Source organism: Gymnoscopelus braueri (assembly GCF_963280865.1).
Source record: "Gymnoscopelus braueri genome assembly, chromosome: 24".
NCBI classification, from domain to species: Eukaryota; Metazoa; Chordata; class Actinopteri; order Myctophiformes; family Myctophidae; genus Gymnoscopelus; species Gymnoscopelus braueri.
In genome coordinates, this window is record NC_137626.1 from 11,547,923 (window position 1) to 11,561,635 (window position 13,713).

The 13,713-nt window shown below is 41.5% G+C and overlaps 1 protein-coding gene across 1 annotated transcript in view; it reads left to right on the top strand.

Annotated features, from left to right (window-relative positions):
* Positions 1-8,867: 8,867 nt before the first annotated feature.
* The window catches only part of fam171b (family with sequence similarity 171 member B), a gene marked incomplete at both ends in the record, with an annotated part of 31,730 nt that continues 26,884 nt past the window's right edge, over positions 8,868-13,713 (top strand). Inside the window, one exon of the mRNA XM_080422368.1 lies at positions 8,868-9,087. Coding sequence (XP_080278494.1) covers positions 8,868-9,087 — 220 coding nt within the window. The remainder of the gene's footprint in view (positions 9,088-13,713) is intronic.

Genomic DNA, 13,713 nt, shown 5'->3' on the forward strand with positions numbered 1-13,713 from the left:
AAAGTATTGGAAATTGGAAATACTCAAGTAAAGTATCTCAAAATTGTACTTAAGTACAGTACTTAAGTAAATGTACTTAGTTACTTTACACCACTGATCACAACCTTTGGACAGTCCCAAGATTGTCGTCACAGCTCGCCTATCAAATGAAGTATGCAAAAAACCCATATCTAGTGGCTTCAATGAATAGACTATCTGTATAATCAGGGCTGTCCACAGATATGGTCTGGGACCCTGAAAAGGTCCAGTGAATGGGCCCTCCCCCTGAAATCTGCTTCATTCATATCAACACATCTGCATGCTGAAGTATCTCTACTACATAAACACATGCAGAGAGAGTCTTAGTCATTGATGGCGATGTGGGCTAGATATACACACAAATACACACAAATGCACTTGATATATTCACTCTCTAGCACAAAGAGAATCAGGGACTCTCTCACTCACACACACACACTCACACACACACACACGTACTCTCTCACACACACACATACTCTCTCTCTCACTCACTCACTCACTCACTCACACACACACAAAAAGGTCAACACGTGTTGACAAGTGTTGTTACACTTAAACCATGTGTGCTTAGTACAGAATGCTATTCCTTACCTTATGGTTTCGTCTTTGCTTATAAGGCCATCTTCCTTAGTCTTTCTGGATGCAAATGAGTCCTTCAAAGTGACTCTCCTCACTGGCTCCTCATGAAGTGCAAGACAATAAGGATATCTCTCCTCCTCTCCCACAGTTACTGGTGTAAATCTAAAAAAGTGTAAGTATTCTCAGTGAAATGTAGATGAACACCAGTTAGCCATAGCTACCTCTTGGCCATAGTAACGTTAGCCTGGGGAGCAGCTTTCTGAGCTGACTGAAACAAGTTGGTCATTGCCTTCTTGCCAGCTCTTCCTTATCATTGCCCATTAGTCCACTCACTGGACTCATGGCATGGCACTGGTTATTCAGTCCAACATTAGCTACAGTAGTAGTTTAGAAGATCAGTGATGTGCTGAGGTCATGTGGCTGGTGTGGTGTTACACTGTATTTGGTGACCCATCCGATTCTGTGACCTGCCCTCATCAGCCTCCACACATAATATTTGACATTTCGACTTTTTTTACTTGTACCATTTTCAGGAGAGGGGTTTTTCATGATCAAACAGGCTACAATTTACTGAAGCAACAATATATTTCTTTATTGATGTTTTTACCAAGTAGAGTACAAGACAAACCATCATTTACTATTGAGCTAATAGAGCCGGCCTGCTTGCTCAGGGGATCAATTTAATCTTGAGGTCGAAATTTGTGTCAGATACTGTGTCTAGATGAGACTTGACCTTTGACACAATCTAAATAGCTCAGTAGAAGAGCAGGGAGACAAAATACAACCACCCCAATTGTATAAGTTATATAGTGGTTCTCAAGCTTTTTCATGTCAAGGACCCCCAAATTGACACTTACTAGTCCGCGGACCCCCATTTGAAAAGATATGCCAGGGACCCCCATAAGAGAAGATTATTTTTTACGGCTCTAGCAGTGATTCTCAACCATTTTAATTTCAAGGACCCCCAGTTTGACATGCATTAAGGCTACGGACCTCCATTTAATGGCATTTGTATCTCTGGGACCCCAATTTATATGGTAAAATCAATGTTAATTTAACTCTGTACACTCTCAGAGTTACAGACCCATAAGGGTCCATTTGGTTCCTATCCATCATTTAGCTGGGGACCCCCTGGAACCCCCTCAAGTACCCCTGGGGGTCCCCGGACCCCACTTTGAGAACCACTGGTATAAACGCCCACGGGAACAACACCAGAGGGAGCTCCACTGATTTCATTCCCCCCCCAGATTCGGCACAAACATGGGGATGAATTCATTCTACTGTTATGCCACCAAATTGTGGAATGCCCTACCCACCTAACCTGACTCTGCCAGATGGGGGCGGTATTGAGTAACTACGTTTCTCAACAAGCTGAGAAACAAAATGTGTGACGAAAGCTTCTTGGATCTGGAAGCGTCAGGTTACTACCCACCACCAGCTATCACAAAGTGTGATTCCCTAGCCTACCCTCCTTCAAAACCGCCATAAAAGAGCAACCTGCCTGCAATTTGCAACCGGACCTAGACAAGCCCTTCACTGTTTTTTTTTTCTGTAAATACACTTTTACTGCTCCTAGTATTGACAATGTCTTGTATAGTATTGTGTGTCTTTATATGTGATGAATTGAAGACATAGGACCAAAATGGAAACACGCCCTCAGGGAATTTTGTGTTATCCTTTTAGCATTGTTGCATAACTGTACCTCTGTACTTTTTGCAAACTGTTAAGAAAATGTATTCAATCAACCAATCAATCAATTTACTTGAGTAAAAGTACAAAAGTATTGGTATCAAAATGTACTTAAAGTACCAAAAGTGAAAGTACTGAAATGTTTGAAAATAGCAGATCTACAAGCTCACAACGCGTCGCGATGCGACGCGTTGTGGATCTTGTAGATCGGCTATTTTCAAATAGCCGTTATAAAATAGGCCTGAAGTGGTTAATGTATGTTTCATAATATAATAATTTATATCTGCAAAGTTACAAGTAACTAAAGTTTTCAAATAATTGTAGTGGAGTAAAAGTACAATATTTGCCTCTGAGATGTAGTGGAGTAGAAGTAAAAGTATAGACAATGGCAAATACTCCAGTAAAGCAAAAGTACCTCAAAGTTGTACTTAAGTACAGTACTTGAGTAAATGTACTTAGTTACTTTACACCACTGCACCACACTGCACCACACCACACCACAAGGCTCATATGACAGCAGGTTTTGATTCTGAAGGACAAGCATGACTAATAGACTGTGTCTATGCAGACAGACAGACAAATATAGCTGAGGTGCATCAAAGCTCAAAACTCAAGTCTCAGCTATACAGTAGTTGTTCTTTCCTGGCTTGAGCCCTGAAAAGGAGGTGTGTGTGTGTGTGTGTGTGTGTGTGTGTGTGTGTGTGTGTGTGTGTGTGTGTGTGTGTGTGTGTGTGTGTGTGTGAATGCTAAATTATTCTCCCCCATATTCTGCAGTGCTTTTCACATTATCTGTCTCTCTTTGTTTTTGTGCGGTGTAGCCGCCCCTATAAGTGGGGTTGGGTCATCTCATTAGTATTAGTTTCCTGCACTGTGATTGGCCCAGCTGGCCCAGTTAGCTGTACTGTGATTGGCTGACTCTATTGGCTGACTCTATTCAGCACTGTGATTGGCTAGCGAGACACATGATGACATTAATAACCTATAAATAAGATTATGGACTTCCAAAAATCCATTTTTTTTGGAAGTGAGCTTCCATCACTATGATGACCAATAAAGATTATTTTCAATAAATGTATTTCTTTTTTGAAGTGAGCTTCCATCACTATGATGACCACTGTGATGACCACACCACCCACTTCACACTGGGTGTGATTTTTGTCTCCGCCGGAGGCGAAGAGTATGTTTTTCGCTTCGTCCCGCTGTGTGTTCACCTCCCTCCTAGCCAAGCTAACATTGGTCAAGCTCCACGTGACACGTGTCAATATGTTGACACCAATGCCTTTGATTGGCTAGAGGGACGCATGACGAAATAAAATCCTATAAATAGGTGTGTCACATCAAAAAGCCATTATTTTTTGAGGTGAGGTAAGACAGGATCAATCAGTCTTGATTGGAACAGTACCTTCCAGTACAAATCACCCGTCCGTGCGTGTGTGTGTCCCTCTGAGAACACCTAACATTGGTCAAGCAAAGGCGCAGAAGGCCAAAGCTAAGAAAGCATACTCATCTACAACAGTAACACAGAAGAGGACTATAGAGTTGAATTGATCCCACAACAAGGCCGAAGTCTTAATACTGTAACAATTGGCCACCTTGATCAAATACATTATAATACTAGAGAAAACTGACATAGATCAAACACACCAATCAACTGCTGAAACTGTTCAAGACTGGGCTGCGGGTACATGGACAGTTTCATTCGGAATGAATACACTTCTATTCGGAATGAATGAATGGATGAATTCATTCAGAATAGATTTGCTCATGTAAACACCTCAATTGGAATAGAATATTCCATTCCAGTCTGACCCGAATGAATTTTCATTCGGGTTAGGAGGGGTGGTATAGACCGTTTGAATCGGTATATACCAACCGGAATTGACCATGTAAACACCTTATTCCGAACGCTCCTCTCTGTTTGGAATACATGCATTCCTTTGCGCATGTCCGTGCTTAGTAGTGCTGTCAGAATTGTCCAAATATGACCTATTAAATCTCTAATTCGGCCACGGTTGGTGCTGAGAAAAAAATAATAATGAATGATTCTATTCTATAGCGTCATTTAATAAGCCTGTCATGGTTAAGCCCAGACTTGTCCAGGAGAACGGACGCTCCGAGGATTGCTGGCCGGCTACACTTATATGGATATTTTTCTAAACAGGTATTTTAGTCCTCAGTTTTTAAAAAGAATCCCTGGCCACATGACAAAGATTTTAAAAAAAAACCCTGTCCACACGTAAACGCAGAAACGCATTGATCAGCTCAGCTGCAAGCTTCAATTTGAAATCAGATTTTACATTTATTTTATATATGAGGGGCCAAATACATATACATTTTTAATCACATATTAAGGCCCAATACTGCAATAGCTGCATTATTTTAATAGCATACGTGAACAAAAATAAATGAAAACAACATTATTAGGGCGCAGCTGCAGCGAAAACATTTGAGTTTTACTTCATCAATTCATTCCATGGGCAGCTGGAACGGTCGTCCCAAAACACCCCGCCCCACGCACCTTTTGAGCGGGCCATACGCGGCCGCTCCATGGTCGCTGGATTTTCACCCGGGGGGATTGTGTTTTAGGACGACAGACCCCGCATACAACCCGTGTGCGCTACTCGGCGCAGAAAGAGGGGTTTCGTCACAGTGAATGAGTTACAGCATGTTTCAAAGCCTTTTCATAATAATACAAGAAAAACGTGACATTCGGCATAATGAGTAGCCTATACTTTCTACTTTAAGTGTATTTTGATGCCAATACTTTTGTACTTTAGCCATAAATGAGCGTGCCTTGTTTCATAGACTGTAGTGTTGCTCTCTCTCTCTCTCATTTATTATTATAATGACCATGAGCGGTCGGGTGTTTATGTAGGCCTATTATTATTTATTATTATAATGACCATGTGCGAATGCGCGATGACGTCATCGTATCTACATGAGAAATGTGACAAATAGTATAGGCTAGCCTAAGTTTTACCGTGTCTGGTACCAATACAAAAAAAGAAACTGGTCTGAACTTGTAGATCTGCTAATTTTGCATTAAAACGGCGATAACAAAGGAACACAGGCTTGCACCGCATACAACGCTGCCTGGCCAGGAGTCGGTGCGTTGCTTCCCGGCCTGCCTACGACCAACAGACCTCCGCCGCGGAGGCACAAGGGGGCTATTGCCTCCTCCCCATGCCCACCAGGGGAAGCTCTGCTCTGGGTAGTGGCCCCTGGTCCATGCCCGGGCGTAGGCGGGAACCACTTTGCGCATGTCCAAAGTTATATTCAGAATGAATGCTTTGGGTCATGTAAACGAGGAATACTTTTATTCAGGTCCCATGTAAACAGGTGAGTGGATCAGATTCCTCTATTCGGAATGAGTTCATTCGGAATGAATTCATTCTGAATGAATACATGATGGTCCATGTACCCGCAGCCAATGAAGATGAAGAAGACAGACAAGCATTTGAACAAACCAGTCAATTACGACGACTCCCATATGACACATTGCTTCAAGAAGAATTTTTTTTTGATGCAGACACTACATATTCAGTCGCCCCTGCAGAACACCAAAAACCACGCGCATTCTACCAAGACGACCCGTTCTACCAGGACGACCTGTGCTATTAAAATAGCACGGGTCTGCTGGCGGAGACTTGTGCTCCGAGGAGCACATTTTCTAGTTTATCTTTATTTTCATTTGTTTATTATCATTATTATCATTATTATTATTATTATTATTATCTTATTTTTGTTGGCACAGTCTGTGGTGCAAACAACACCAACACTTCTTAATAATTAGACTCATAATTGTTGTAGGCTAATAAGTGCAGAATACAGAGTCATATGCAGAACTTTGAACACCTTACCTTGAACGTTATGGTCTGTTTGGATACATTTGCTTCACTTTTCTTCTCTAGCAAAACATTGCATTTTTGTGTAAATATGTGATACAAACAGCAGCACACGTGCTGTTAATTTACTGTACCAACAGAGGGCGGTGTGGAGCCCAAAATGATGTAATACACGCCCTGCTGTGCACAGAGGGTACTTTATTTTACCTTTTATCACATTTATTAGGCCGAGCGGGGACACAAAAGGCACGTGCTTATTTAGGGAATTAAAACTTCCCAGGTTTATTTTCACATCAGAAATGTACAGGTGTAAAACTGGAGGTATATTAATTTTCAGTAGGCTATACAACAAGCTTCCACAAATTGCAGTTTATTTCAACATAGCCTACAGCCATAAAAAAGGAAAATAAGTGTGTTACTGTAGCCTATCTCAGTCTCTCGTGCAAGTAAGAGCAAGTATAAAATATCAATAATGTAGGCCCCTATGTATTAATGCTATTCACAGCCACATAAAAAAAATATTACTCAAAACTGTAACATTGATCTATAACAAAATAATAATTATGTACATGAGTGTGTTAAAAACCCATTAAAACTAGGAAAGCATCTGTGTCGTTTAAGATTGTTTCTGTCTTTCAGACAGTTGGCTCTTAAAAAAATACCAAATAAATACACATTAAATTGGGGGTCCATGGTAGCTGTAGTATACAACCCTCGTAGACGTATTTATGATTCTGACGTTTTCAATCTACGAGAGTTGTAGGATTCACGCCCCATGGAGACATGGACTTTCTGCACTATGCCCCACAGATACTCCAAACGTGTACAAATTGAAAATAAAGGTGCCTACCCCCAAGCCCCAAATCTTAACTGTCTCTACGCGGTAGTAGTTTAATGTAATACTCCATATATTTCAATAAAGAAGTGTTTTAATGCCGTCTGTGGCCGATTCTGTCGGAAGTTCCCAATGGGCGGTAGTGACGGGTAGTGACAGGGCGCATCCGGTGAAACCCGGAATTACACTAAATGTAAACAGGAAGTAAACGAGGGTGAAAAAATGGCGTTCGGCCACAGACGGCATTAAAACACTTCTTTATTGAAATATATGGATTATTACATTAAACTACTACCGCGTAGAGACAGTAAACATTTGGTGCTTGGGGGTAAGCACCTTTATTTTCAATTTGTACATGTTTGGAGTATCTGCGGGGCATAGTGCAGAAAGTCCATGTCTCCATGGGGCGTGAACCCTACAACTCTAGTAGATTGAAGAGTGAAGACGTCAGAATCATAAATACGTCTACGAGGGTTGCTAGGTCCATGGCACAGCTATGTACAGCTAGGTCCATGTCATGAAAAAGCTTAAGAACCAGCGTTTGACATTTTTAGTTTAGAAGACATTTTGTAGAATCGGCATCATCAGGTCTTAATGGGTTAAATCAGTGGTTCCCAAACTTTTTAGCTCAAGACCCAAAAGATAAATTAGACCCAAACTAGTGAAAATAGCAGATCTACAAGCTCACAACGTTTAGTTACTCCACTGCGCCCCCTACAGATCTTGTCAATAGAAACATTCCATTGACCGGATCTGTAGGAGGCGCAGTGGAGCAACTAAAACTTTATTTCCTTCCGTTGAAATATTTTCTTTTCTGGCCAAAAAGTGCATTTTAGACGTGAGGTGGGGGGTCTCAGAGTGTTCCCACTAAGGAAAGCAGGCTTTCAACATCTCAAAACCGTCTTGTTTTTATGTTATGTTATGGTGAGTAGTAGCTAGCCGTAGAATACCACTCTCTCTGTATTTGTATTTTATGATTCTGACATTTTCAATCTACAAGAGTCATAGGGAACATCCCCCATGGACAATGGGACTCTCAGCTCCTAGCTTGTCCGGGCTCCAGACATGTACAAATGCAAAAATAAAGGTGCTTACCCCCACGCCCCAAATGTTACCTAACTGTCCGGAGTTCTAGTGCAATGTAATCATCCACAATGTTTCAAGTGTTTTAATCCCGTCTGTCTTCCCCGCCCTTCGTTGACTTCCTGTTTACATTTTTTGTATTTCTGGGTGCACTTCGTCACTACCACCCATTGTGAATTTCCGACAGAATCGGCCACAGACTGGATTAAAACATCTTTATTGAAAAATATGGATGTTGATTGACAGTGTTGATTCTGTTGACTAAGACTAAAAGACTACAATTTTGATATTTAGCCGACTAAGACTAGACTAAGAAGACTAAACAATTTCACTAAAATAGGACCAAAACTAAATGGTGTGTTATTCAAAATTAACAGTGACTTGTGAGTGTGTGACCCATAAAAAATGTGTCCCCGAGTCCGACCCACTGTTTGGGAAACAGTGGGTTAAATGTATCTGTAGAGGCGTGCCTGCCCTAACCACTCACAAGGCAAAACAAGACACCCCATGATCCCCACCGCACACACACACGCACACGCGCACAGTCAACCTCAGCACCAGCCCCTCTCTAACCCGCTGCACGCTTTGATTGCGTGGCTCCATCCCATCCATCTGCCCCTGTTTCCATGAGGAGGCCTCCTCCTCCTGCATAAACAACAGAGATACATTGTATCCAGAGACATTGTATCCAATCCATCCATCCTCCTGTGTTGTCGAGCTCGTTCCGCGGACCTACCCCAGTGTTTAAGTGATGTCTTTTTGGGCTTTTCTTCTCTTCTGGGCTCCCTCCGCTCGCCACGACGCCGGCCAACAACATGGACCGTTACCTGCTGCTGGTGCTGTGCGCGTTGGTGACCGTTGCGTGCGGGGATGAGGAGGAGGCTGCTGATGGAGCTGGAGTCAGCGGCCTGGTGGTGCTCTCCTCCTCCTCCTCCTCCTCCTCCTCCCTGTCCGAGGAGGAGGACAATGCCACAGCCAGGGAGGCATCAGGGATCATGGTCACTGATCACACCCCGGGTAAAGTCCTCATAGCAGGTAAAGAGTGATCACTATGGAGCATGGGCTTATGGAGGAAAAGACCATTTCGCTTTGTTTTGGGAGAAAATGTTAAAAACGTTGAGCGAGAAGGGGGATACAGGATAGGTGGGCACTGGGCACTATAGGGACATCTGGGCACCTCGATGTGAAATTGGCTATTTTGTCCAAAATGTAAAAAAAAAAAAGTAAATATAGTAAAGTATACATGATGTGAACATGCACGGTATGTCAATAGGAGACTTATTTTTATCCTTCAACTTCTTGTTTATGCCCCAAAATGACTGGATGTACAGGTTTTGTAGCGATTTGTAGCAATTGTAGAAATATTAGACCTTAATTGTCGAGTGCATTTTCTAATCATGTATACTTTATTACTTAAGTAATATTTAAAAAAATATATATTTTGGACAAAATAGCCAATTTTACATCGAGGTGCCCAGATATCCCTATATAGTGCCCACCTATCCTGTTACAGAGAAAAGTCTAAATTCACTAAATGCATCCGTCACTGAATTTAGACTTTTCTCGCTATTACTGAACAATAGAATCCTGTACTATCCCATTAAGACCTGGCCTACAAATGACTTCTAAAATCAGTAGTTCTTCTCTTTATTTAATAAAAATAAATAGCAGATCTACAAGCTCGCAGTGCGGCACGGAGTGATGCTCTGTGAGCTTGTATATCTGCTATTTTTTTCTTTTTAATAGCCAACGCCATAAAATCTAAAATGACACAGATAGCTTTGGAGAAATATTAAAATTAGCTATACACATATGCACATTAGCTATACACAATAAAAGCCTGGGTGTATTATATTACACTGTAACAATTGAACCAAACAAAGGCTTTTCAATGGTTTGTTGAAATTAAATATTTTGGGCAAAATTGTGCCTAAACCACGCAGGCACTGTTTAGGTACAGCATCAATAACACTGCCACCTGCCTATACTTACATCCTTTGTAACCTAGCTGTGTTTTCAATGTCCTCCTGATAAACTGTATTAGCGTGGTCTTGATAACAGTTATAGGCTATTTAACGTCCCGATGGAATGTTGGTAGACGTTGTTGCAGAGAGTCTAGCCAGCGCCGTCTAATCGGATTATAAATGTACTAATATCATTGTGAAGGTGTGAGGGATTAGAGAGCGTTTTAATCTCTCTCTCTCTCTCTCTCTCTGCCCTGGCCATGCAGCTATTAGCAGCCAGGCTCCGTATAGTGAAGGTGAATGTATATGTTAATCCTATAATGTGTGCTCCCTTCTGATACAGTATATTGCTAATAATATACCAGCATATCACTTCCACTGATAGCCACCAGGGTGCCAGTCTTTGTTTACTGTTGGGTGGGTGGGTGGGGTGGGGTGGGTGTGTGTTCATCCACCATTCCCCACGTCCTCTGCTGCCGACACCCACTGCAACAAAACACCACCCCCTCTTTTAACCCAATTAAGACCGGGAACGCATCTGTGTCATTTTTAGATTTCTTTGGGCTATTCAAAAAATAGCAGATCTATAAGCTCATAGCGCGGCACCGAGTACCGCGCTATGAGAACCCAGAACTCACCACACACACTACCCCCGTGCTTCTATATTGCCCGGGGACATACAGTACAATAATAAATACACAGAAACATTATTCAAAATGTACTATTTGTGCCATTTTTGTGGAAGTGTAGAGGATGTGTATGTAAGCCCCCAGGGGTCCTTGAGAGAGTTCCAGGGGGTCCCCAGCTAAATGATGGATAGTTAGGAACCAAATGGACCCTTATGGGTCTGTTTAACTCTGAGAGTGTACAAATTTGTACACTCTCAGAGTTAAATGAACATTGATTTTACAATAGAAATTGGGGTCCCAGAGATAGAAATGCCATTAAATGGGAGTCCGTAGCCTAATGCATGTCAAACTGGGGGTCCTTGAAATTAAAATGGTTGAGAATCACCGCTAGAGCCGTGAAAATCTTCTCTTATGGGGGGTCCCTGGCATATCTATTCAAATGGGGGTCCGCGGGCTAATGAGTGTCAATTTGGGGGTCCTTGACATGAAAAAGTTTGAGAACCACTGGTTTAGAGGTGATGAGTAGAGTTGTTCTTGGGATCGGAACGACCACCGATACCGCCTAACATGCTGGTATCGGTGAGTATGCTAGTCACGTAACTTATCACTTGATGATAATTATGTAATTTACAGTAATACATTATTTTGTATTTTGAATGCTTCAGGTGATGTTGCACTACTGTTTTATACTTAAACTGTGGTATTTCAATTATGTTGCTAACTTGTAGGGGTCCATTTGGTTCCATTTGTAGGCTACACTCTCAGAGTTACAGACCTGCAAGGGTCCATTCGAAACCCCCTCAAGGAACCCTGAGGGTCCCTGGACCCCCACTCTGTTAGTATATACATCTTTGGCAGCTGCCAGGTATACCAGACAAATGCTGCTGGTTATTCCTCCTATGGCAATGGTCAATTTCTCAATTCTACCAAGCATACTGCAGGCATCTTTCAGAGGTGCCTTTGGGTGCTTTGGGGTTCAAAACATCTATAGTTGGCCAAAATAAAACTACTAGTACTATACAGAGTACCGATGCGATACGTAATTTAAAAAACATCTAGGACCTAGGGGCAGACCAAGGACCAGGTGGGGGGGATTACATCTCCACACTGTGCCTGGGAACGCCTCGGGATCCCCCTGGAGGAAGTGGCTAATGTTGCTCAGGAGAGGAAAGTCTGGTGCTCTCTGCTGGAACTGTTGCCCGAGCGACCCGACTCCGGATAAGCGGTTGAAGATGGATGGATGGATGGATCTAGGACCTAGATGTTCTTTAACCTACTCATGGTATCGAATCGGTACTCTGTATAGTAGTAGTAGTTTTATTTTGGTCATTAAAAGCAAATTAATACAACGCCCTCATGGGAACCTCCCAGCACGTTTATTTGAATTAGGCCCAAGAAACATTCACAAGGCATTACTGTAAACAGCTCTGTTGATGACCTAGAAGAACCACCCCTCCTCCGTATAACCTGCCGGCACTGGACTAATATCAGTGGTGTAAACTAACTAATTACATTTACACAAGTACTGTCCTTTAGTGCAATTTTGAGGAACTTTTACTTTACTGGAGTATTTCCAATTTTCAGTACTTTTACTTCTACCCCACTGCATCTCAGAGGCAAATATTGTACTTTTACTCCACTACAATTATTTGGAAACTTTAGTTACTAGTTGCTTTGTACATTTTGATTATTTTTTGAAAACATACATTAACCACTTCAGCCCTATATACATTTCGGCCATTTGAAAATAGCCAATCTACAAGCTACTACAGCTATTACAATCTACTCACAATGCTTCGCGTTGCGAGCTTGTAGATCTGCTTTTTTCAAACGATTGTCTTTGTCAAACTTGTGAAATGGGACATTCTGCACAATGAGCACTTTTACTTTTGGTACTTTAAGTATATTTTGTTACCAATACATGTGTACATTTTGAATTCTGGACTTCTACTTTTAGCAGAGTATTTCTGAATTGCACTGACTAATATAATTAAGGCCAACACTGCATTCCTTACAGTGATATATACACACGGTATGCACTGTAACTAGGTTGCGGTTGCATTACAGGTTGTATAGCCTTTTTGTGCTGTAGTTTGCATGAATAAGTCTATTTTTGCAGATGTGACTTATATTCATTGGAATGCCTGCTCTATTTCTTCTTTATATGACGTTTATTTATTCAGGGAAAACCGTTGAGAGCAAGCTCTCTTTTTCAAGGACGCCCTGAGCACAACGTGATCACAAAAAAAACGATACAATTTTAAATAAAGTGCAATATATATCGAACAACATTAAAAAACGTCACAGTGCCGATACATAAGGGCTACGCAAAGCAGGTGCGGTCCTTATGTGTAATGCATCCTCAAGTAGCATCTTAACCAGGGGTGGGCAACTTTGATGATGGAGAGGGCCACTATATTTCCACACTCACTCCAGAGGGCCACATTGAATATGCTGTCGGGCCATTCTATGTCACACAAAAGTAGCAAAAATAGCCAATCTACAAGCTCAAAACGCGTCGCAGTGCGACGCGTTTTGAGCTTGTAGATTGGCTATTTTTGCTACTTTTGAATTGGAGTGCTCATTATGTTTTGCTATTTTTGAATTGGAATCCTGAAAAGTAAAATTCTTATTTAAAGGTAGGGTAAGTGATTTGCGTTGGTTAAGATAATTGTTAAATAGCTCTATATTCTGATAGTACTCATTGCTATAGAGTGTTTGTTCAGTATTAGGAGTCTCCTTGTCTCTCTCCACCTCTTTATTAAACAGAATATGCATTTTCGTTTCAGTTTCAGTTTCATTTCCAATTTTATCCAACCAGGACAGAGAACTCAATCAGGATACAGATTAAACAAGTGAAATTGGAAGTGATGACACTAAGAAATTAGCAGACAAAATTGGAACTGGAACACTATACAAATTAAGCTTAAAAATTGGTACTTTTTCCTGATTGGCTGAGATTTTGACACCTACCGAAATTTTTATTTTCTGTTTATTAAAGAGCTGGAGAGACAGGGAGACATCTGTTACTGAACAAACACTCTATAGCAATGATCACTATCAGAATA